A 27,653-nucleotide genomic window follows, 5' to 3' on the forward strand; every position below is an offset into this window, starting at 1 on the left:
CACCAAGAACGACACGAAATGATTCATCCCTCCCCACCATTGTACCACTCTGTACAGACACGAGCGATGCATGACCCAATCGGTATCCCTACTGATTGTGTCATGCTATTTCTTTCGTCATTGTCCACGTTATTTAATAAAAAAATTTATAATTTAACATGTCGAAAACTAATAGTGAGCATTGTAAGGCATATAGAACACATATACATGCAATGCGACCATCGAAACCACCTCCATTGAGTACAAAAGGAGAGAGCTAAGCTGTTTCAACAGCAGAAGAAATTACAATGTGTGATGGAGTTTTTTTTTTGCTGATGCTGTAGAAGCTTGTTTTTTTGCTGATGCTGTAGAAGCTTGTTTTTTTTGCATCATTTGCAATTGCTAATATGCATATTCATTTATACAAAATTTGGGTTAATAAATATTAAAGTTTTTATCCTGTGAGAAATAAATTATGTTATTTTGTACAGTTAATACAAAGCTTGATACAATAATTAGTTTAAATTATTCCTAAACAAAATACCTATTGTTTGACAAGTCTTTGCAATGGCAAAAAATTAAGTACAGTACAGAATCACTATCCTGTTACATTGCAATGCAAATGGCAGTACAAAACTGTATCTGCCTGTCATTGGGAAATTTTCTGTTCCATAAGACCAACAGAAGTGCTGGGCTTATGGTCAAAAATTTTTTTCTCTTGGTTACTTAGGGCAAGGTCTTCGGAATAAAAAAAAAAGTTTTGATGATTCTAGATCACTGTGTAGCATATTCTCCTGAGATACTTAAGCTGAAGAACATAAGTTTTATGCAGCAACTGGACCAGACATTATAAAGTCAAGAGAGCACAGTGTGCCAGATCTGTAACACAGGGGAGAACAACATCTGCAGCCAAAGTGGATGCTATTCATGTTAGTGTTGAGATAATACAATATTGTACAAAAAGTGCCTTAGAAAAAATATCATTTGAAAACATAGTCCGGCAAATGAAGATGATAGTAACACTGAAGGCAGGGAAACTTTGCAAAAATATACGGATTTTATTGGAGAATAAGGAGTTGGATAAGGTAGATGATATTGCTAACACAGCAATGCCAATACCAAAATAATACAAAAGAAAGTTATGGTTTTAAGAAAACCATAATTTTCTTTTGTATTATTTTTTCTTTAGGCATATGTGTTTGCTTGTGGATAGTGAAGGAGTGGAGCTTCCTAACTCTATTTCAGTCAGCAATTGCTCTTGCTTGTTATTTTTGTTCTCTTAATTTATTTTAATTTCTTGGCTGCAGGTAACAGTCTGCATTTCATGTGTTACTTGTTCCATTTAAACTACTTGTGAAGATAGTTGCTAAGTCTTTCGTTTGAGACATGATATTCTACATGACATTACATGGCATTCTCCACCAAGCTGCCATTTGTAAACAATGAAATTTAATAAACTGATTAATGATGCATATTTCATGCCTGTTTCTATATGAATTTTGAATTCAAAGAGCTAAAAACTGTTAGCTCGGATCAATGCTATTCATTTGTTATACTGCAGAACAATGGTATATATTATTCGATTCAAAAAAATAAAAATTCACAATTTCAAATTTTGATGGTAAAAAAAATTAAGCAATTTTTTATAACCATACATAAGTGTCATCATCAATTTGTTAATTATTTTTCAGTTTTAACATCATAACTATACAGAACATAGTACTTTTATGAGTGACTTGCATGAAGCTCACATCCACACTTCCACTTCATTTTCAGTTGAAACCACATGAACATTAGAGTCAAGAAGTATAAAACAACCAAGTATTTCAAATATAAGAAACAGCAGTATGCATCAGTGATATGGTTGGTAAGAAGTCGAAAACTAATTTAGGAGAATAGGGTTGCACTTTCAATAAAACTGCACCTCCAATGCCTTTGACTGATCTGAAAACTATGGAATAACCATAATGATGGTCACCTCATAGCTAGTCTGAAACAATCATTTGAAATGTTATAAAATTTCAGTGGACAGATAATATCCATGACAGTATTACAGTGATAGTGCCGAAATTAAAGATATTTCTTTCATTTTGTGAACAGTGTGACTGGAAAAATTCAAAGCTATCACCAATTCTTTTCCAAAATATGGTGACATTACTTACACGATAAAAAAAAATAAAATAAAAATTACAAAATACAAGATTCACACATCTCCATGCTTACCTTATTAAATTCAAATAATTCTTTCTGCAACTTCTGCCTTTCAGCACTGGTATGAACAGACTTTCTACTTATAAATTTAAACATTGTTGAAACCTACAACAAAGAAGTATTTCATCAATCATCTACATATATATTAAGCATTTATTATACTCTTCATTCTCCTATATCAATGGCAATAAGCAATATTTGTTCACATAACCCTTAATACATTCCAAAGACACCTGAACCCTTTGTTATACCTACACTTTAAATTAAAACATCCTATAAATATATTTTTTTTAATATACTGTATGAAAGCTTAATACTACGTGAAAGGGCATTTATATAAAAATATAAACGTACTGTTAGTGAAAAAATTTGATTTATCCCCTCCTGAAAAAATGTACTGTACATTCACTCAACTCAACATGTATCAGCATCTGCAGTATCAGGGAAAGTAATAACATTACAGTGGACAGTGTAGCAAGCAAGGTTGGAACATGGGAAGAAAAAAAGTCAGCATGGCCTAAGAAATATGAAAAGGAAAACAAAGTGCCTTCATAAATTTCTTGTAAAAAATTCCTCTGGAAATATTTTGACTTATTTTTTCTGGACAAAGTGGTAGTCCATCTATCACCTTCCTCTATCCTCTCTTAGAAGAAATTGATTGAAATTGAGATTGGCAACACAAGTTGGTTTTATTAATATATATTTTGAAGCGTGAGATGATGTATATAGTTAGACCTGATCATTTTGCTGGATCTAGAACACTGTCTGCTGTCAATATCATCACAGTAACAGTTATATGGCCACAGCCCTAATCAATTACTAACTACACATTCAGATAAAGGGGTCACTTACTCACCAGCCATCACTGGAGATGGGTACTCCATCTTAAAATGTTATCATTTATTGCACTTTTTGTTCCCTGTCTGTATGAAAATTTCTCAGTTTTTGGCTTAAACCTGTTAGTTTGACTAACAGGTTTAACCCTAAACAAATCTGTTAATTTAACTTCTGTTCCAGGGAAAATAATGGAATCAATGGTTAAACAAGCATTGCAGGATCATCTAGACAAAACAGCAGCAATAATTCAGACACAGCATGGGTTTGTCAAGGGGAAGTCTTGTCTGACAAGGACCTGGGGGTAATTGTGCAGGCAGATATGAAGTTTTCTGAGCAGTGCACACAGTCTGCAAGAGTAGCTCATGGTGTCTTGTCAATGATATACAGGAATTTTTCTAGCAGGGATAAGGAGGTGATTATCCACTTGTATAAGGCAATGGTTAGGCCACACCTTAAGTACTGTGTACAGGTCTGGAAGCCTCATTTTAGGAAGGATTGTACAATTGGTGGAACGCGTATAGAGAAGGGCAACAAGACTGGTGATGGGAACAAAGGGGTGCTCTTATGAAGAAAGGCCTAAGTTTTGCAAATTGCAGCTTCTAGAGACTAAGCACCTGCAAGGCAATCTGATTGAGGTGTATAAGGCCTTGAGTGGATTGAGCAGGCTCAATGCTGATGGGATTCTTCCTCTTGCTCAGATTACAAACCTGAAGGGACAGATTCAAATTTAGGAAAGACAGTTGAAGAATAGATGTGTGGAAGTTTGCCTTTAGCCAGTGGGTAGTTGATTGCTGGAACAAACTTCCATCTGTTGTGGAAGTTGATAGCGTAAAAAAATAAATTCAAGGCAGAACTAGACAAACATTTGGAATGAATGGATCAGTGAAATAGGATTTTTTTTTTTTTTTTTTTTTGGCTGATGTAAGATTTGGTTGTATAAGCTTGCTTGCTTTCTTGCATCACGCCTCTGTGTAGAAAAAGTCCATACATGAGGTATCACAATTTAATCACTTTTTTTGGGTACTTGTTATAACCATTGTTTAATAGCTATTAAAATAAATAAATCCAACTTATTTTAAGTCCAATAATAATGTATTATTGTTCATCTAGTAATATAATTTCCAAACATTTCAGTATCACTGGGTTTCTAAAGTGCTCCTTGACATCTACACAAAACAATAGACTACAGCCTACAGCTAGTCATTGGAAGAGCAGCCAATATGGTGTTGTAAAGCTGGTCTGCTGCTGCTGTTGGTTTTACAGCACATCAGCATTTTAAACAATATTGTGCCAGTGTATTATGTCTATAGAAGTATGCAGACAAATTTGTTTACTTGCAGATCAAAACAAACAAGTGTTTGTTTTGTTCTGCAAAGTTCCTCCTGTGAGTTATTCTCACAGGAGAAACCCTCCCCCACCTGAGATCACTAATCACAGCCCCAAGTGAAGACAACTTTAAGAATTTCTCCAACAGTTTTCAAACCTCGCCCTCTTCAAATCAGTTATTAATGCAGGCCACAGCTAACATCAATGTTGCACATTTTTCAAATGGAGTTGGTATCTATTGACTATACTAATGACAAAGGATGAACATATTTGGTATGATGGATTGTTATATTAATTACCCTAAAAAAAGAATGCTAACTCCCACTAAAATTAATTAGGTACCTAGTTATGAGTAAACAGTATTCCTGGAGAATGAGAATATTCTGGAAAATTATCAATCATTATAAGTACCTCAAACAAAATGCTCAAGTACCCTTTAGTGTCTTTCTTTTAATGTTATTACTGGATCATCTAAATCAGACAAAATGGTCACGGAGTGACCATTTGCCAGTTTAGATCCAGTAATGGTTATAGTGCCATCACATCACATACAGATGGCTACAGTGCCATCAATCTCTACTGATTATGTTTATACTAAGTACTGGAACTACACAGTACAGAGTAATAATTACAAAGTACTTAAACCAGGTTTTCATTATTTTATATATTCACCAGCTATTTTATATAACTGCTAAGGGCTGATATATTATTATTATTTTATGTGGAATAACTGACACACCTAGCACAGAATGTTATAGTTGCCCTCCAGCTGCCATGCTTTCTGTTACCTCAGAGTCTCATTTGTTTTTAATAATTAAAATTTTACTCCCTTAAGAATAAATTATGAATAATAATATTTATATTTGTTTTGTAAATTCAGAAAAGCCTTTGAGAGGGTAAATTGGAAAAGCTGATAAAGATACTGAAGGATATGAGAAGTGATTAAACAGATAAAAGGTTGATAGAGAAACTATATTGGTATCAAAGGTTATGTTATGAATAGGTGTGGGTAATATGAGGAAAATAGAAAGAAGTACAGTGATTGAAATAAGACTGTCTCTTCCCAACATTTTCAATGTATATGTAGGGTTAATAATAAGAGGGGTAAGAGAATGGAAGGAGGGGGGTGTAAAAATAAGAGGTAAGATTTACAGATGATATTATGCTGTTATTATATGAAAAAGAAGAAAAGGGGGTACTACAGATTTTGTTGTGAATACTTAGTATTGGCAAATGAAGCAAACTCATACAGCAAAAATAAAGGGGAAAAAAAACACACTTCCCACATCACCTGTCCATTTTCTCTAATAATTAGTCTAATTCTTCCTTATATTTATTCAAACTACCCACTTCCAGAACACAAGATGTAAGTTGGTACCAACAATCAAATACCCTCTGGCTGAAAGAAAATTTCTGCACATATATCCTCAACTAACCTGAGCAAGAGTAAGGATGCCCAACATTTCATTTACTCAATCCATTCAAAGCTTTAAAGACCTCATTCAGGTCTCCTCACCAGTACCTAGTTTCCATATGCTGCAATTTGCAGGACTTAAGTCTTTCGTGTAAGAGTACCTTTTGTTCCCCTCATTAATCTCACTACTGTTCTCTGTACCCATTCCAATAGATCCACATCCTTCCTAAAATGAGGCTATCAGATCTGTATACAGTATTCAAGATGTGGTCTTAACAATGACTTATATAAATAAATAAATAAATAAATAAATTTTCTGTTTATACTCCGGCACGACAACCAAGTCAGTAGAGTTATAGTGGAATAATCACACACACCCCCCATCACTGACAGAACCCGAGCTATCCTAACGTGCTGTCTGCACTGCTAAGAGAACTTCGTATCAGACTGTACAATTAACCTTAGGTCTTTTTCATTCTCTATCACCTTCAGTGTGGTACCACCCATATGATATGTTATTCTGGGATTAATGCTACCTATATGCAGTAGCTTGCATTAATCTATTTTTAACCTCAATTGCAACTTCTCATGTCATCTGCATAATTTTTCTAGGTTACATAGTATGCCTCGATTCCTGTCATTAATAACCCTGCCAACCTTTATATCATCTGAAAACTTGTTAAGACCTATTAAGCTTGATATGCCTTCATTAATATCATTAATAAATAGAGAAAACAACAATGGGCACAGCACTGAACCCTGGGGAACTCCACTAAAGCTTGATACAAACTACTGCACTCTCTACATGGTGCCTCCGTAGCCAGGTGGCCAGGAGCAGCAGGGCATCCCGGTCTAATCAAGAAGCACATGCTTCTTGATTAGACAGGGGTTCAAGCCCGTGACCACCAAATACGGAGGATGCGGAAAGGTCAGGGAATGACCACCGCATATCCCCAAAGAAATATGGCCTTAGTTGCTAATGCTCCTAAAAACCAAATAATAACATCAACCACTCAGCTACATCAGAAATGCTAACAAATGATAGGAGTAGTCAGCAAATTAGAACTACAACTCAAATGGAGAAGGAAGAAGCAGGTATTTACAGGGAGAATACTGGATATTAAGTCTAAGAGCAGTGCCCATTGATAATAATTGTCTTCTCCCACTCAACCCTTTATCAATAGCAGTAGCTTGTCCCTAATGGCACATCACTCCAATTTATACGGCAGTCTTTTTTGTGCAACAGTATCAAAAGCTTTTCTGAAATCTAAGTATGTGATGTCAAAATTATTTTTTGCACCCAGTTCCTTCACTACTTTGTCATAGTATTTAAATCAGACTGGTCAAACATTACCTCTTAACAAATCTATGTTGTGACTGAACCTGTATAAATAACTGCATTCCTGTCTAAATTGTACTTCTTTAACCAGAGGATCCATTATTTCTCCTGGAACAAAAGCCAAGCTGAAAGATCTATAATCACCCACTTCATCCATTGATTTCCCCCTTTTGTGAACTGGGAAGACATTATACACATCCAATCCATTGGACCTCTTCTGAATATAAGGATATTCTCATAATTATGGATAAAGGGTTGTTCACCTCTTTTATAGCTTCTATTAATAAAACCGTTTGGATCCCAACAGCCCCAGGTGCCTTATGCACCTAGGGCTGTTGGGATCCAAATTTAGCTTAAAATTTCTCTTCCACTTTCTTCTCAGTTATCACAAATTCATCTAGCTCCCACTTATAACTTGATGTACTTCTAGTAGTATCATCCTTAAAAACTATTTTGTAGGTGGATGTTGATGCAGCATATTTATTAGCTTGTCAGCCATTAGACCAATTAGTCACAATGATGAACTAACTGTTCCCATTCCTACAACAACCTGGTCATTAAAAGAGGAGGAGATGATACAACGGAAACATTCCGCATGAGCTCTGAATCAGAATAAAAATGCCCAGACCCATATAGGCCCTGTCTTATCTCACAAAGTGAATAAACAATCTTGTGCATGATTTAAATATAAGGCACATGCAAGGCATTTGAGATCTCAGCTGAAGGAACAGGATTTAATATAAAAAATATTCACCTACAAGATGCATTCAATAAAATTATCTACCTAAGGTACTTCCCATAGTTATATTTCAGTGATTCATGATTTATCATGTTCCTACATATCTCAACTTGAATCATGCTAATTTTGATCCCACTATGTTTTTAGGTTGTGCTGCTGTAGCAAAAAGAAGGAAGACACCTGTATCAAATTATGGATTTGCTAAAATTGAAGCATTGTTCAGTAGTAGTAGTGGCATGCGACGCAATAAAGCAAGTGTATGAGCTTATGCAGCATCAGCCAAAAAAAAAAAAAAAAAAAACACACCATTCCCTCCAAATGCCTGTCCAGTTGCTCCTTAAATTTATTTAATCTATCAACTTCCACAACGACAGATGGAAGTTTGTTCCAGCAATTAACCACCCGCTGGCTAAAGGCAAATTTCCGCACATCTATTCTACATCTGTCCTTTCTTAATTTGAATTTATGTCCCCTTAGGTTCGTAATCTGAACAAGTGGAAGGATCCCATCAGAATTCAGCGTGCTCAACCCATTCAAGGCCTTATACACCTCAATCAGATCACCGCGCAGGTGCCTAGTCTCCAGCCACTGCAATTTGCAGAACTTAAGCCTCTCTTGATAAGAGGATCCCTTCATTCCCCTCACCAATCTTGTTGCCCTTCTCTGTACATGCTCAAGTAAATTTACATCCTTCCTAAAATGAGGCCTCCAGACCTGTACGCAGTACTCAAGGCGTGGCCTGACCATTGCCTTATACAGAGAGATAATCACCTAACATTCCCTGCTAGCAAAATTCCTATATATCATTGACAAAACCCCATGACCTGCCCTGGCAGCCTGTCTGCATTGCTCAGAAAACTTCATATCTGCCTGCACAATTACTCCCAGGTCTTTTTCATTTTCTACCACCTTAAGTGTAGTACCACACAGTTGGTACGTTTCTCTGGGGTTACTTCTACCCATATGCAGTACTTTGCATTTGTCAAGGTTAAACTTCAGTTGCCACTTCTTAGCCCATTTGCCCAAATTATCCAGATCCTGTTGCAGTAACACACTGCCATTACTGTCATTAACAACCCTGCCAACCTTTGTATCATCTGCAATCTTCAACATTAAGCCTGATATACCTTCATCAATATCATTGATAAATATACAAAACAACAGTGGACCTAACACCAAACCCTGTGGGACCCCACTAATAACATTAGTCCAAGAAGAGCAGCACCCATTGATTACCACCCTCTGTCTTCTCCCACTTAACCATCCTTTTATCCATTGTAGCAACTTACCCTTAATACCATTCTGCTCCAATTTGTACAATAGTCTTCATGCACAACAGTGTCAAAAGCTTTCCTGAAATCCAAATATATGATATCAAAATTATTTTTTGCATCCAGTTCCTTTGTAACCCCATCATAATATCCTATCAAATTTGGACAAGACTTTCCCTTAACAAACCCATGCCGTGTCTGAATTATTGCTGCAGTCTTGTCTAGATGATCCTGCAATGCATCTTTAACCAGTGACTCCATTATTTTACCAGGAACAGAAGTTAAACTAACTGTCTGTAATTACTCGTGTCACCCTTCGATCCCCCTTTGTGAATTGGGGATACATTTGCACATCTCCAGTCCATGGGAACCTCCCCTGAGTCCAAGGATGCTCTCATAATTATGGCTAAGGGTTTGCTTAGTTGCTTTGCCGCCTCCTTTAATATAACTGGATAGATCCCATCAAACCCAGGTGCTTTTCTTACGTTTAACTTCAACAATTTCTCTTCCACTTTGCTCTCAGTTATTACAAAATCATTAAGTATCCTGCTACAATTTGATAACCTTCTGTCATTTTGAAACTTTAATAATTCCTCACGTGTGAATGTAGATGCAAAATACTCATTCAGTTTGTTTGCTATCTGAGCAGGATCATCAACAGTCAAACCATCGATGTCAAGTGGACCCATCTGATTCATCCCCTTCCTTTTAGAGTTTATATAAGTAAAGAAATCCTTGCTGTTTTTCTTAGCATCTTTTGCCAAGGATTTCTTGTAATCTGCCTTCGCCTGCCGAACCTCCTTTGTGACCTGATTACAGATTAACTTATATCTGCCACAGGCTTCTGAGTCGCTTGATAATTTATATGCATCCCATGCATTTTTCTTCTCTGTTACGAGTCTCATTAGTTCATTTGACAACCATTTAGGCCTAAACCTTGAACAATATTTCTTAATAGGTATGAAACTTTTAGTAGCTTCCACGATTAATTCCTTGAATGCTTCCCACTTAGAATTTACTGTTGGTAACATCGTCAGTTGATTCCACTGTACAGAATTTAAAAACTGTCGGAGACCACTGTACTCGCCTTTACGGAAGCAAAAACCCTTTCCTTTACCCCTGATGGTAATTAAATCTTTAAGTAAATCCCATGTCAGTACACTGTGATCACTGCCACCTAGTGGTTCTTTTATCTGCAAATTCCTAATACATGAATGATCATTGCTGATAACCAGATCAAGAGTATTACTTTCTCTGGTTGCCTCTTGAACATGCTGCTGTAAAAAACAATCATCCAATAAATCCACAAAAGTCTGACTAGTGTGTGTGACCAACCCACAAGTTCCAATCAATATCTGGGAAGTTAAAATCCCCCATTATAAGACATTCCGATTTACTAGCCCACTCTATTTCTCTGTACAATTGTTCATTGTACTCATTCAAGTCATTAGGCCTATAACACACTCCTACTATTATTTTTGCTTTTGCAGTGCTTATGTCACACCAAACTGACTCAACAGTGCACTGTTCATCTATATCAACTGGATGCACTTCTTTTGATTTTATGTTTTTCTTAATTAACAGCATAACACCTCCTCCCTTCCTATTCTGTCTATCCTTTCTGTACACATTGTACTCCCCAAATTCCAGTTCGGCATTCCTTATATCTGTGTGACACAACGTCTCTGATATCCCAACAATATCCGCCTTTGATGTCTTGACCAACACTTCAAATTCATCAAATTTATTTACTATACTTCTAGCATTGGTATACATGCACCTATTCTTATTTTTAGTTACTCTAACGCATCCCATATACCCACCTGTTTCACAATGTCTGCCATCCGTCCCTGAAACCCCCAACACCCCTCGCTCCAGGTCGCTACTTATTCTAATAGAAGTTGTGCAAGAATCACCTTCACCTCTGCCTGCGGCTACTGTTAAACTATTAGTCCTTGTATCCCCCCAAGCTATCAGTTTTCCGACCCACCTAACAGTGCCTCGATAGCATCAGCAAATATTCTTGCACCCTTTCTATTTAAGTGTATCCCATCCCTGTAGAAGAAGTCTCTCCTGTTAACAAGTACAGTCATCAAGTTTCTTACCAAAGAAGGAAATGGGCCAAAGGCCATTCATGAGAGGATGGTGGCTGTGTATGGCAACAGTGCACCTTCAGAGTACCAGGTGAAATTCTGGTAAAAACAATTCAAGTGGGGTAGAGAGTCTATCAAGGATGATCCATGTACAGGAAGGCCTGTGACAGCAACCAGTGCAGAAATTTGAAACCAGTGGAAACCCTTGTGCTGAATGACAGACGTTTAAAGGTGTTCCAAATCTCTAGAGAATATGTCATATCTGAAGGAACAGTTATAACCATCCTCCGTGAACATTTGGGGATGACTAAAGTCAGTGCAAGGTGGGTCCCCTTGATTTCTGACTCCTGTGCAGAAGCAATTCAGAGTATGGTGTTGTGAGGAGAATTTACAGCTTTATGGAAGGGATCCTGAGACCAAGCAAGAATCAAGGCAATGGAATCACAAGGGTTCTCCCCCCAACACCCAAAAAATTTTGGACACGACCTTCAGCTGGCAAAATGATTCCCACCATTATTTGGGATGCTGAGGGAATTTTGTATGTTCATTACTTAGAATGCAAGCAGACAAACACTGGGGAATCATATGCATCTCTACTGTACAACCTAAAGGATGTCAATAAAGGAAAAACACCACGGAAAACTTTCCAGAGATGTGCTGCTGCTTTGGGAGACTGTGACTTTACAGAACTTACCCATCCACCTTACAGCTCCGCTCTGGCTCCTAGTGACTATTTCCTCTTTCAACTGCTCAAGAAAAACATGGACATTGCTTTGCTGATGATAATGAACTGAAGTCTATTGTTTCTGCAGTCTTTGGACAGGACAAAAAAAATATTTCCTCATTGCCAACAAAATGGAACAAGTGTATTGAAGTTCAAGGGAGCTACATTGAAAAACAAAAAAATTTTTGCCTCTTTACTTCATAGGTAGATAATTTATCGAATGCCCCTCATATCTGTATTTCATAAATGAAAAAAAAAAAAAAAAGATTTCTTCACATTTTACTACAGAAGATTCACTTTGCTCCTATAATGATGGTGACAGACTGCTTGATGCCCTTAAAAGAAAAAACAAGAATGGAAGCTTTTCACCCACTCTTTGAAATGAAGTGTGGAAACTGTGCTACTCCGCAATGGAAATGTACATCCTCTATAACAAATCAATCAATGCTGTACACTTTTTATTTTTTTATTTTTTTTATGTGAACCCCAAACACAAGAGGTATTAGAATCAATAGTACTTAGTATCGTGCTTGGGTTGGAGGTTGAGAAGACGAAAGAAGATATTTATTGACATTGGACTTCAACTTCTGCAGATTGTAATTTTCAGGAAATACGTATGAAGGAAGGTTGTTCCAGAAAACGGCAGTTGAATGAATAAATGAGGAAGAAGAAAAGTTGGTTCTGTGAGTTTGAAGTTGGACAGTAAATGGATGTTGGCTGGTGGCGGCACGTGTTCGGACTGTTTTGAAAGAGAGAGCGGGAATTATAGAAGCCAATTCAGAAGAACAGTGCCCATGGAAGTATCTGTAGAACAGGCATGCAGCAGAAACAGTATGTCTATGAGAAAGCAAGTGGAGAGACTCTGTTAGAGATGAATCATTAATTAACCTAACTGCCCTCTTCTGAATGGAATCAGAAGAGAAGCCTGAGAGAGGTTTTGGGAGCACCACTCCAGATGTGGGAACCACTCTGGAGTGGTGCCCACATCTGGAGGGGCAGATTTGCGATTTATACAGAGTGAGCAGCTGTTTGGAAAAAAAGTAACACTGAGAGTGAAAGAGAAAAATCAACTTTTTTAGATATAGAGGAAGCAATATTTGTAAGGTGCTTGTGCCAAGAGAGATTAGAAGTCAGGGTAATCCCCAAAAGAGATATCATTTTGCTTAGAAATCGGAGTGTCACTAAAGATAAGAATAGGAGCAGAAGAATCCTTTTTGCGAGATATAAGACAAGACTGAGTTTTAGAAGGGTTGAAATCAACTAAGTTGTCTTTGCTCCACTGGAGAATTACCTGAAGATCGGCATTTAAGGAATTGGTAGCAGATTTTCGAGAAGTTGAAGCTGATTGAGCAGGACAAGGTTTCTGAAAATGGAAAGTGGAATGCAATGTGCTATCATCGGCAAAACTATGGATAGGATTTCCAGTCAATGGAAGAAGGTCATTAATATACAAGAGGAAAAGAGTGGGTGAAAGAACTGAACCTTGGGGGACACCGGCATTAGCGGAGAAGTTAGATGATAGAGAGCCATCTACCAACACCCTCAGTGAGTGATCAGAGAGAAAACTGGATAACCAATTACTAAAAACAGTTGGCAAACCATAGGATGGAAGCTTGTTTAGAAGACCTTTATGCCAAACACGATCAAAAGCCTTTGAGATGTCAAGAGTAACTACTTGTGTTTCACCAAACCTTTCCATTGAATTAGTCCATAAATGGGTAACATAAGCCAGAATATCACCAGTGGATTGACACTGACGGAATCCATACTGGCGATCGTTGATCAGACGGAAGATTTCTAGGTAGTTTAAGAGTTTGCGGTTAATTGATTTCTCCATTACTTTAGAAAGAGTAGAAGTAATTGCAATGGGACGATAACTGGATGGGAGGGATTTGTCACCCTTTTTAGGAACTGGCTGGATATGAGCAAATTTCCAAGCAGAAGGAAAAACACCTTTGGAATAAGAAATTGAAAAAAGGCGGCAAAGAACAGGAGTAAGTTCAGGAACACAGGTTTTGAGAACAAGTGGAGAAATACCATCAGGACCTGGAGCTTTCTTAGCATCAAGATTCATCAAAATCCTTCTGATATCCTTTTGACGGAAGACCACAGGAAGCATTGAATAGAGCGTGTTGGGAATGGTGGAAGGTGTTTTACCAAAATCATTAATACATGAGCTGGAAGAAAAATGGGATGCTAGCAGGTCAGCTTTATCCTTGGCTGAAATGACAACAGAACCATCGGGTTTGGACAGAGGTGGGAGTAGAGATGGGCAAACGTTGCGGCCAATAGCTTTGGCAAGAGACCAGAATGCTTGGCTACCATTAGGGCAAGAAGCAAGTTTTCTACTCTTAGCCTGTTCAAACTCTAGTTTGGACTGATTAATAACTGCTTTACAATTGTTGCGAGCTTTGGTGTAGGCAGAAAATTAAACTGAAGAATTAGAAACAAGCCAATTACGATATGCAACATTCTTCTCTTGGACAGCCTTAGCACATTTATTGGAAAACCAAGGTTTAGATAAAGGACGAGATTTTAAAGTGGAGTGTGGGATAAAGGATTCCATTCCTGCAAGAATAATTTCACTGACACGATCTGAGCAAACGTTGACATCAGAACTTTTGAAACAGTAATCCGACCAAGGAAAAGAAGAAAAGAAGTCTCGCAGGTCATCCCATTTTGCATTCTTGTAATGCCAAACAACACAAGGTTGGGAATAGCCATGAGATAAAGGTTTCATTGGAGAAGAGACGATCACCAAGTTGTGATCTGAAGTGCCTAAAGGACCTCTCACTTCGACCGTGTATTTAGAAGGGTTGTTTGTGAGAAAAAGATCAAGAATATTGGCTGTATGATTAGGATTGTCTGGTATTCTTGTAGGTAAATGAACAATCTGTGCTAGGTCATTAGTAATTGCAAAAGCCTCAGCATCTCGACCTGCTGGGTCGGTGTGACTAGAAAACGGAAGCCAGCTGGAGTTGTAAACGTTAAAATCACCAAGGAAAATTACCTCACTGTTAGGAAAGTTGGACTGGAGAAAGTCAAGTTGCAAAGAGAGGAAGTCAAGTTGCAAAGAGAGGAAGTCAAAGAGCTGCAAGTGATTAGTGGAGTTGGGAGAACGGTAGAGACAACAGATGAATTTGACACAATGAGGTAGAGAGATTTTAAGCCAGAGAAGATCAAAGAGAGGAGATTCCAAATTGCCAAGTCTCTGACAGGGAATATCAGAACGGACATATGCACAAGTACCACCTTTGAGGCGAAAGGAATCATACAGCGAATAATTTGGGCATCTGAGATGAGCAGTAGTTGAATCAACCGATAACTGAGATTCTGTCAGAAAAAGTACATGGGGTTTGGCAGACTGCAAGTGGAAATGGACATCGTTGAGATTAGAATTAAGACCACGTATATTTGTGAAATTAATTAGGAAGTGCTTAGGAGGTTTAGATCTTTTCGCAGATAAGCTTGCTCTATTAGTTTGACAATTCACATACACACATACTGAAATAATCCTATAAGAACATGAAACTTCTCTTAAGAAAAGTAGAGTTCGATAAATGTTTCTGTGTGCAAATGGGACTGTCAAACCAAAACCATTCGTTATGAAACTAAGATTTTGATCCCTCACATAAACCAATGGCATCTGGAATGAGATGTAACCCATATGACACTAACTGATTGAACAAACATTTTTACCACTGCTTCACACAAACTTGTCTTAATTCTGTAAAACCTAAGGGCAGGAATAGAAATTGCTTTCACTATTTAAAACTAGTTTCTATGCACTGGTGACCAAAATCAAAGATGTATTCATCAGTTTGCAGATAAGAATTACTGAAAGACTAACATTCTGAAACAGTGTTAAATCCTTCAGAACTGAAACTTCTTTTTCCTCATATAATCTTTGACACAGCTGATGAACACAGTAAATGTCTTCATCAAGGTACTGATAAAGTGGAGAAACAATACCAAGTAAGGTGGAGCCAGTATACATGCACAATACTGGACATTGATCAGAAACACTCCTGATCGTTATAAAAGAAAGTGAACACACAAAAAAAAAAAAAAAAAAAAAAAAAATATATATATATAAATACTGACTATATTTTTATGCTTTTTAGGGTCCGTAGTCTAACGGACGACCCTTATAATATAACTCTGTTGTCTGTCTGTCCATCCATCTGTCACAGCATTGTATCTCTGGAACCACTCACAACCTACTGACTTGAAATTTTGCAGGAGTTTGTACATCATGTGGAGCCAACATAATGCCATATTGATCATTGTTGACAAAAAATTGTCTGAGAAATGTAGGGGGGGGGGGAGACAAAAATGTTGTCAACAACCTATAGCTTATTATACACCATTCGAAAGAGCCAAATGAGTAGGTTTAAAATATAATTTTAAAATATTTCTAAAATTAAAAATGGTGACTCTAGACAGGAAAATGTGAGTAATCTGTGTTCCACCCCCCCATCTATTTCCATCATAATGGAGCTAAAAATTTAAAAATCACATTAGCTATGCATTATTCGATTCTTATCAAGGGTAATCTATTCCGATTGAAATCTATTATTTACTTTTTGTGTTAAAATTAAAAACCAATTTTTTTATTGCACATCAATAGCGTGCTTCTTTGTACTAAGTACCTCCTTTTGATGACAAAAAGGTTGCTAAATATTTAGTTAATTCTATAAAGGTCATTTATAAATTTTGCGACAAGAAGTATTTTTTAACAATTTTCAAAGCTGGAGTTGTCCTGGCAAGGAGGTACTCAGAGAGCCAGTGTTGAGGCAGCAGTGGTGGGGAGGCACCTGCACGGAATCTTGCACAGCCCTCACCTGCCAGTCACTTCTCCCCCAAGACTTTAATCGCTTCTCCAGGAGAGAAGTCTGAGTCGCTTCTTCCCACCCTTGTCATTCACAACTGGAAAGACTCAAATAGACAACATTTTCATTAGTTCCTCCGTTTTAGGCCAAGCTGGGGTACTAGAAACTTTTTTTCAGTTACCATAAAGCTCTCTATTTGAGATACTACACTAACAACCATTCGTAACTATGGACCCTTCATCCTGAGTACCTGGCACTCAGTACCTGACCGACTTATTTTTTTCTTTTATTTCCTCTCTTATGTGAGGACCCCACGCATGGAAGATATGAGACTCTTTCATGCTTGGGGTTTTCACATTTTAAAAAAAAAAGTTTCAAGCAGTCAGCATCAGCATCTATTTATTGGACAGTGAATGGATGCTGAATGCTTGCAACACATGTTTGTATTGGTTTGCAAGGGAGTGGGAGAATTACAGAGCCAGTTCAGAATAACTGTGTCCATGGATGTATCTACAGAAAATATATGCAGCAGAAACAAAGTCTACAAGACAGAGAATGCAGATTTTTCAAGATATCGATCATTAATTAACCTAACTGCCCTCTTTTAAACAGTCTAGAAACTCCAGAGGTTTGGGCACCACATATGGAAACAATATTCCATGGTAGGGGAGGATTTGACAATGTATAGCGTGAGCAGTCATTTAGAAGAAAAGCAACAATAACAAAAAAAATAAAGTTTTTTGATGCAGTGGAAGCAATATTTGAGATTGTGTTTATGCAAAGAAAGATCAGAGATTAGAGTAAATCCTAATACAGATTAATATTAGTGGTGGCAATATTTGAAATTGTGTTTATGCAAAGAAAGATCAGAGATTAGAGTAAATCCTAATACAGATTAATATTAGTGGTGGCAAATGATATAAGAAAGCTAGCCGAGACTACACACACATCAGAGGGCATGAGGGAAAGAATGCCATTGGCAGTGAGCATGTTCAATCCATTGCCGTAAACACCTCGATCAGATCATCTCACAAATAACTATTCTCCAGATGCTGCAATTTGCATAGCTGAAGCCTTCCTTGGTAAGGGCACTCTTTTGTTCCCCTCACCAATCTAATTATCCTTCTCTGCACTCATCCAACAGATCCATATCCTTCCTAAAATGAGGCTTCTAGACCTGCATGGAGTACTCGAAATGAGAATTAACCATTGCCTTGTACAATGGGATAATCACCACCTTATCCCTGCTAACAAAATTCCTGTATATCATTGATAAAACCACGTGAGATGTCCTGGCAACACGTCTGCACTGCTTGAAGAGCCTCGTATTTCACTGCACAATTACACCCAAGTCTTTTTCATTCTCCAACTTGAGTAGTATCACCAGTTGGTACATTAATCTGGGATTGCTACCACCCATATGCAGTACCTTGCATTTGTCAAATGTTACACATTAATTGCCACTTCTCAGCACAACTGCCTAATTTTTCTAGATCTTACTCAGTAGCACACCTTGATTTCTGTCATCTACAAACTTAGACATTAATTCTGATATACCTTCATCAATATCATTAATAATACAGAAAACAACAATGGTTCCCAGCACTGAAACCTGGGGGATTCCACTAATAATATTAGTCTAGAAGGAACAGTATCCATTGATGACCACTCTATCTTCTCCCCTCAACCATCCCTTTGTCCATAGCAGTAATTTTCCCTTAATGCCACACTGTTCCAATTTGTAAAGCAGCCTTTTATGTGCAACAGTATCAAAAGCTTTTCTGAAATCCAAGTATATGATGTCAGAATTATTTTTTGCAATAGGTTCCTTTGGTACTACATAAATATATCCAATCATACTGGTCACACAAAATTACCCCTTAAAAAATCCATGCTACAAATACAGTATAACTAAATTCCTGTCTAGATGATCCTGCATTATTTCTTTAACCAGGAATTCCATTATTTTCCCTGGAACAGAAGTCAAGCTAACAGGTCAGTAATAATTCATGTCACCCTTTGATCCCATCTGTGAATTGGGAAAATTTTTACACATCTCCAATCCATAGGACCCCTCTGAATACAGATATGCTCTCATAATTATGGCTAAGTGGATGGATCCCATCCACTCCAGGTGACTTGAATGGGTTGAGCATGCTGAATTCTGATGGGATCCTTCCACTTGTTCAGATTACAAACCTAAGGGGGGCATAAATTCAAATTAAAAAAAGACAGATGTAGAATAGATGTGTGGAAATTTGCCTTTAGCCAGCAGGTGGTTAATTGTTGGAACAAACTTCCATCTGTTGTTGTGGACGTTGATAGGTTGAATAAATTTAAGGAGGAACTGGACAGGCATTTGGAGGGAATGATGTGATTTTTTTTTTTTTTTTGGCTGATGCTGCATAAGCTCATACACATCCTTTCTTGAGTCACATGCCACTACTACTACTACTTTTAGCAGTGGCAAATGACACAAGGAAACAAGCTTTAAAAAAAAAAAAAAAAAAAAAAAGACACCTCCATTTAAGTGGTGAAACCCATGTTTAGTCTCTAGAGCAAAGTTTCCGGCATCCCCCTCCCCCCATACTTCTTCAACCCATGCACGGTACTAAGTACTATAGGTTTTGATACCTTTCGTGTTTGGGGTTTTCATTAAAAAAAAAAAAAAAATATGAGCAGTCATTTAGAAGAAAAGTAATAATGATACAAAAAAAAAAAAAAACATGAAAACAGTTTTTTGATACAATGGAAGCAATATTTCAGATTGTGGTTATGCCAAGAAAGATCAGAGATTAGAGTAAATACTAATACAGATTAATTAGTAGTAATGGCAAATGATACAAGACAGCTAGCTGAGCCTACACAGGAGGAGGCATAAGGGAAAGAATGCCACTGGCAGTGAGCATGCCCAATCCATTGCATTATATGTATGCACTGGTAGAGCACTACCTCCAGTGGGTGCAGGATTTTGCCTTTTAGAGGAGACGACAATTTTAGTGTGAGGTCCATCATGTTTGTGCTTAGTTATGGCCTTCCTATCATGGTGTAGACAGGCACTGGGTAAGCTTTCCTGGTGATCACTTCTTGTGGCAAAGTGACCAGAAACAACACATACACACTCTTCTGTCCTTTTACAGAGTTCTGTATTCATCAGATTGTACCAAAGCAGAGTTAAATTGTTCAGGTGCAGCCCTACATAAGATACTATACATGACTATTCATTCCTTCCAATTGTTTGTCTAATTCTTCCTTGAATTTATTTAAGCTTTTACTGCGGAAGCCTTTGCTGTAAGGCATACGGCAGCCAGATGTCTTTGTCACCCAAAAAAAATCTCTGTTCAAAGAGCAGCTCCAAAAAAGAGGGCAAAGGCAGATACCTATAAGAGACATGATACGAGTGGTGGAAAATTTGTGGCTGTAGTCATTATTTTATATGTATAGCATCAACAATTTCCCTTCCACTTTCCTCTAGGTTATCATTTAGCTCTAAGGTGCCTCCATAGCCAGGTGGGCAGGAGCAGCAGTGCGTAGCACACGCTTCTTGATTAGACCAGGGTTCGAGCCCGTAACCACCAAATAAGGGGAGGATGCGGAAAGGTCAGAGAATGACCACCGCACATCCCCGGAGCAATATGGCCTTAGTTGCTAATGCTCCTAAAAACCAAACAACAACAACATCATTTAGCTCTCTGCTAGAGTTTTATAAACTTCTGGCATCCCCCTCAATAAAGAATTCTCATGTGTACATGTAGATAAAAAAAAATATCTATTCAGTTTATCAGCAACCTGAGCAAGGATCATCAACAGTTAAACCACTGTTACCATGGTGACCAATATGGTTCATCCCCTTCCTTCTAGGGTTTAATTCGGTAAAAAACGTGTTGTTTTTCTTTGTGTCCTTTGCCAAAGGCATTTCATAATCTGCCTTAGCTTACTTAACTTCCTTCATGACTTGAATGAAGACTAGTGATTTTTTTTTTTTTTTTTTTTTATCTACCATTGGCTTCTGTATGACTCAATAATTTATACACATTCCATGCAATTTCTTCTCTGCCATGAGTCTAATCATTTCATCTGAAACCACTTAGATCTAAGCCTTGAACAGTATTTCTTAGTTGGCATGAAAAACCTAGCAACTTGCTAGGATTACTGTCCCAAATGCTTCCCATTTTGAATTTGCTGTTAGTAATATTATCAGTTGATCCCACTGACTGTACAGAATTTAAAAACTGTCTGAGACCACCGTCACCTTTACAAAAGTCCTTTCCTTTTCCCACTTTGCTAGAAATCAGTGTAGTAACGAATGGGCCTGGAGTACTGGGGTCGCATCACCTGTAGAGACTGTAACAGTTGCTACATAGGAGAAACATCAAGGCATCTCCAGGATCGCCTCACGCCCCACCAACCACGATCTTGACCCCAAACGCGACTTTGAAATAGTAGACCACTCACGACACTGCCTATGGCTAGAGTCACTCAACATAGTAAACAATCCAAAGGCATTAAATTGCCAGAAAGGCATATGTCTACATCCCATCCTAGAGACAACCGTTTTATTGCTGGATGATCAGTGGTGTAGAAAGCAGCGCACGTTCGTGCAACAACAATGACGCATGATTAACGTGCCTCACTTAGCTCGTTGTATTTTCGTATTTAATTTGTCAGTTGACAAAGAGACACGCGTCTCGAAAGCTACTGATTTTGTTAGTATATATTTGTATTAAACTGGATTATAACTAACTTACGTATATTAGAAATCAGTGTATCAATAGCATAGGAGCAGAATACCTTTTTTTGAAAAAAATAAGACAGAACTCAGTTTTAGAAGGATTGAACTTAACTAATTTTTCTTTACCCCCATGGTGAATTACCTGGAGAACGGCAATTAAACAATTGGTGGTGGATATTTGAGAAGTTATGAATAATTATGAGAGCTTCTTTGGATTCATGGGAGATAACCACCCATGGACTGGAGATGTGCAAATGTGACCCCAATCCACAAAGGAGGATCAGAGGGAGACATGGGTAATTACAAACCTGTTAGTTTAACTTCTGTTCCAGGAAAATTAATGGAGGCACTGGTTAAAGAAGCATTGCAGGATCATCTATACAAGACTTCAGTTATAGCTCGGACACAGCATGGGTTTATTAAGGGGAAGCCAGGTCTGACCAGTTTCATTGGATACTATGATGTGGTCACAAAGGAACTGGATGCAAAGAATAATTTTATCATATATTTGGATCTTAGAAAGACTTTTGATACTGTTGCACATGGAAGACTGCTGCACAAACTGGAGCAGTGTGGCACTGGAGGCAAATTGCTGCTATGGATAAAGGGATGGTTGAGTGGGAGAAGACAGAGTGGTAATCAATAATAACATTAGTCCACACTGCTCTTGGTGGACTAATGTTATTAGTGGAGTCCCCCAGGGTTCAGTGCTAGGTCCATTGTCGTTTTCTGTATTTATTAATGATATTGATGATGGTATATCAGGCTTAATGTCCAAGTTTGCAGATGATACAAAGATCGGCAGGGTTGTCAATGACACTAATGACAGTATGTTTGCTGCAACAGGATCTAGAAAAGTTGAGCAGGTGGGCAACTGAAGTTTAACATTTACTGCTTCCCATGTAAAGTACTGTACATGGGAAGCAGTAACCCCAGAGTAACATATCAACTGTGTGGTATTACACTGACAAAGTGCAAAGTGTGTTAGTTGTCTGACAGCACCAGTTTCCCCATCTCCATGTTGTGTACTCTGTTTGTGTAGCACAGAACTCTGTGAAGGCCAAAGATTTAAAGTGTGTGGGGAGTGGACAGATGTGTAGTGTTGACCATTGTTCTTCTGATCATTTAGCCATTGGGCCCCTGTTGGGACCCACCATTACTGCACTTGGCCCCCAGAGAGGCAGGTTAGGTACCCAGTAGATTTTTTGTACTCCGGCAGGCCCTGCCACCTAGTTTCCAAAGATTTTGGTGGAAAGAGCCTATGTGAAAAAAATAATAATAATAAATAAAATAAATAAATAAAAAAGGGGGTTAACGTTAGAATATAAAAAGCCAAGAGGTTTATGTAAGCATGGTTTAAATTTGTACGTTATTAATTCATAAGTTGTGTGGGGTGTACACTGCAAGTTAGACTGAGTAGAGAGGGAGACTGAAGGCTGAGGTGAAAAGATATAGATATGGGCACAATAGAGAAGGCAACCCCAGGAATTCAGTGGCCCATGCCTCACCAGGCAGAAGAAGGGGGGTGGCAGGGGAGAGGAGACATGAACCAATCTCCCCTCCCGGCCGGGGAGGAGAGTAAAAGAAAACCAAGCTAGAGTGCTAAGTTTGATTGCCAATGTGGCTTGTGGCAGAAAAGCTGCTGGTGTCTCCAGTGTCTGGGTTTGGAGTCTTGAGTGGGATCAGGTACCGGTTGATCTTGCCTGCAGATTCAGTTGCAGATATCAGCCCAATGGAACTTGGATGAAGGAAGTGAATTTCAGTTCAATTGAGCTTTGATGAGGTTGGCAGTTGATGCTACTGGAGAGGGGTGCCCAGAATCTGTCTCAAGTTATTGGTCTTGGTGGCTTAGGCTCCTTAATGTTCTTCGTCTGTTGAAGACATCCTGTGCAAAAGTGGTGAAGTATTTATAATTGTTGTGGGTATGAATTAGTATATGTTCTTGGTCCTTTGGCAAATTAATAATCTTTGTGATCAGAATAGATCAAGTCTTCATAGTCAGGACAATCATATGTTATATGGTGCCAAGATTCGTCAGTGCCACAGTGGCAGCGTGGATCATCCGTGATGCCTACAGACATTAATTTTTCTTGTATCGACCCATGGCCTGCAAGGAGTTATGTTATGTACAGGCCAGGGGAAAACCAGCTTGGGCTTTTGGGAACGTGAACATTACTTCAGGGATGAATTTCTTTGTAATTGCTCCCTTAATGGATGTTGTCCATCTGTCCTGCCAGGCCTGCTGCAGGTGTGCAAGAAGACATTTCTCTGTCTTGCAAATGATTGCTGGGTTGGTGGTGAATCCAATGGTGGTAGTGGAGATTCCTTTGGACAGATGACACAACATACTGCATCCAATTATTTCAAGGTCTAGAGGGAGGTCTCCAGCAAGGACTTGGAGAGCAGGAGTGCTCACCGTGCAACAGGCTCTGGTGATGGTAAGCAGTATTGCTCTTTGAATGGTGGCTAATTTATTCTGATTTGTGACAATAGTTGCCCGGCGATACCAGACCACTGCAACATACGAGACGGCCGGAATAAAGACTGCTTTGTAAAACAGGGGCAGGGTACGTCAGTTTAGACCCAGTCCCTGCAGGTGACCCTTACCACCAATGTTATGTAATTCCTTATCTTCTTTTAGATATACTGTAGGTGTGGGAGGAAGGACAGTTTTGAGTCCAGGATTACACCAAGGTGCTTAACTGGGTGCAGTGCTTGTGGCATTGATCTTAATCTGTGGTGGCCTGGTTGAGCTTAGGTTCCCTCAGACAAGATTGTCATGTTGTGCTGGGTAGCCCACTCCTGGAGGAACCAAAGTGCTCAGTTAGCAGAAATTTCAAGCTGGGCTCTTGAGCTGGCAGGCACGGAAAGGATAAAATCGTCTGCATAGGCTTGGGACTTAACATGCCCAAGATCTTGATTTAGAAACTCATCAAGGATCATGTTCCAGAAAGTTGGTCCTAGGACTGAGCCCTGTGGGCATCCCCTGTGGATCTTTCTGATCACCCTGGAGTAAGGAGTCTCTACACTGGCAGATCTGTCACATAGATAGCTTTTAATGCAGGAGTACAGATTTTGAGGAATCTGTGTTTGCTTGAGCCTGCCAAGGATGCTCGGCCACCAAAGTGAGTCGAAAGCCCCAGCAAAGTAGACTGCAATTACAAGGAAGTATTTTTCAGGTGTGGATTGAGCAAATGTTATCAGGTTATTTAGTGCATCTACTGTCGAGCGCCCCTGACAGAATCCATACTGGTTGTCGGCCTGTAGGTTTGTGTTTGCATAATACCTGTGAATTCTGAAGATGAGCCTCTCAAAGAGTTTGCTGAGAACAGTTAGGAGGGCGTTTGGTCTGTATGATGTTGGCTGTTGTGGCAGTTTATTCGGATTCTTGAGGAGAAGTCTAAGATCTTCCAATCAAGTGGAAAGGATCCTTTTGCCAGACAGTGGTTGAAAAGATTCAGCAGTAAGTATGGCTTGTAGTCTGCTACTCTTCTGACAATCTCGGGCTCCAGAAGGTCAGGACCTGGGCATTTCCTGTCCTTGAGTTTCAATACTCCTTGATGAAGTTCATTCAGGGTGAAGGGCTTTTCGGTTTCCTGTGTGGTGTAGCACTCATTGGAGGCACAAAGTTGGGCTTGTATTAGTGTAAGGTCAGAGATTGGTGGCTGGAAAATGGTATTCAATATATTTTATGTATTGACTGTTCCCAGGTAGTGGTTATTGTGCCTTGTGGTGTGATAGTGGTTGTCAGAACCTTTCCCCTGGGGAGTTTATTGGTGGTAATTTTATATACAACCCCCCCCCCCCGAAGGGTCGGCATTCCCAGTCGATGCCACCAGATGCCCTTTTCCTTTGGTGGATTAGAGCCATATAGGCGTTTCTGGCTATTCTATATTGTTGTCTCAAGACCCCCACCTCTGGCTGCGGCCATGATCTCCTTGCTCTTTGTAAAGCTTTCCTTTTACTATTTACCTCTCTGCATAGGGTCTGCAGCTCTGGGGACCACCAGGGAACAGTGCTGGGGAGCGGATTTTTTCGTTTAAAGGTTGTGGTTAAAAACGCTTGTAATACACAACCTTTAAACGAAGGTTGTGTATTACACAAACGTTGTGTAATACACAACCCCTGCCAGGAGTTGCATAGCAGAGATGTCCAGAGCTACTATGAAGTTGTCCCAGTTAGCATTTTCTATTTTAAATCTGTTCAGTGTGAGTTTGGGATTCAATGGTTGCTGTTGGATTCTAGACATTTGGAAGGTTATGGCCTGGTGGTCCAGGCCTCATGGATACACCAGTCAGAGATGTAGCCAGCCATGTCTGCTAGCCAGAGTGACATCAATATTTGATTCCCAGGGAGTGGATGAGAGTCTTGGCAAATTGTGTGGCCTATTTAATATGGTAAGCTGCGAATTGTAGATAAACTTCCAATCGCTGCCCATTGCAGGTGCTACTATGATAATCAGACCCCACAAACCAAACAGGAGAGCGGCAGTTTACATCTGCCCAGCCCCCCCCCATGATAATTTCTCATTGGGAAAAAGGGCTGCTATGTTTTTCAGATAGTTTATTGTTGGTAGAATATCCTCTCCAGGTCTGGTACATATAGAAACCATATAAAAAGGTTCCAAGGGGACCTATGCAAGCACACTGCCCAGGATGTGCAGAGACTTGATATTTTGGTTGTGGTGAGTTCTGGGTTCCTGACTACAATTGCTGCCCAGGAAGTTTCATTATCTGCTTGGATTATTTTGTATGCAAGTGGGTAACCCCGCACATGCTTGGCATGGGTATAAGGTAATACTCTTGATCTGATTATCAGTAGTGATTCTTCATGCATTAAGAATCTGCAGATAAAGGAACCACTGGGTGGCAATGATCACAGTGTGCTGAAGTGGGATTTACTCAAAGAGGTAACTACCATCAGGGGTAAAGGGAAGGGTTTTTGCTTTCGTAAAGGTGACTACGGTGGTCTGAGACAGTATTTAAATTCTATACAGTGGGACCAACTGATGATGTTACCAACAGCAAATTCAAAATGGGACACATTCAAAGAAATTATCTTGGAAGCTACTAGGCTTTACATACCAACTAAGAAATATTGTTCAAGGTTTAGGCCTAAATGGATGTCAGATGAACTAATGAGACATGTGGCAGAGAAGAAAAATGCATGGGATACATATAAATTAATGGGTGACACGGAAGCCTATGATAGATATAAGCTGGTCTGTAACCAATCACAAAGGAGATTAAGCAGGCAAAGGCAGATTATGAGAAATCCTTGGCAAAGGATGCAAAGAAAAACAACAAAGAGTTTTTTACCTATGTAAACTCTAGAAGGAAAGGGATGAATCAGATTGGTCCACTGGACATTGATGGTTCAACTGTTAATGATCCTGCTCAGGTGGCTAACAAACTAAATGAGTATTTTGCATCTACATTCACCCATAAGGAGTTATTCAGGGAGGGGAATGCCAGAGGTGAGTTAAACTATGGCAGTGAGCTGGATGATTTTGTAATAACTGAGAGGAAAGTGGAGGAGAAATTGTTGAAGATAAACATAAAAAAGGCACCCGGGGTGGATGGGATCTATCCAGTTATATTAAAGGAGGCAGCAAAGGAAAGGTGGAAAATGAGTAAAGAGTGTGAATTCTGATAATGAATTCTGCTTGTAACTTTTAAAACTTCCAATTCCCACCCCTCCAAACACATGATTTCATAACCGCATTTCCAATATAGCCTACACTGGGTAAATATATATACTGTATATATATATAAATTTTTTTTTTCATTGTACGCCAATACATTTTAGGCATCAGTGCACTTTAAAAATAATTCTCTGTACTTAATGTTTTGTGAAAACTATTTCATTAAAATTAAGCTTGCAAAACAGTAATTTTTTTTATATCAAAATTTTTGTTAAATATAGTATTTACTGCAATGGAATTTTACTGTACTGTGTATTATGACTTTTTTTTTTGGCATTTAACAAATGTATATGATACATCTGTTAAATGTATCAAAGAAAGTGCATCATCCCTTAAAATTGTAACTGTCGTCAGAATATAACGTAAGTATATGGCAATATTTCTTAAAGATTGCATCATATAAGATCGACACACACATAGGTGATTACGTAATATTGCATCAGCTGTTACTT

At 38.7% G+C, this 27,653-nt stretch overlaps 1 protein-coding gene across 1 annotated transcript in view; it reads right to left on the minus strand.

Annotated features, from left to right (window-relative positions):
• Nucleotides 1-27,653, minus strand: part of LOC150076782 (lethal(2) giant larvae protein-like) — a 59,705-nt gene that overhangs the window by 13,507 nt on the left and 18,545 nt on the right. Inside the window, exon 2 of the mRNA XM_090386651.1 lies at nt 2,203-2,295. Coding sequence (XP_090242777.1) covers nt 2,203-2,286 — 84 coding nt within the window. The 5' untranslated portion in view covers nt 2,287-2,295. The remainder of the gene's footprint in view (nt 1-2,202; nt 2,296-27,653) is intronic.

Source organism: Mastigoproctus giganteus, chromosome 12, assembly GCF_048544385.1.
Source record: "Mastigoproctus giganteus isolate SK-2022 chromosome 12, ASM4854438v1, whole genome shotgun sequence".
Taxonomy (NCBI): Eukaryota; Metazoa; Arthropoda; class Arachnida; order Uropygi; family Thelyphonidae; genus Mastigoproctus; species Mastigoproctus giganteus.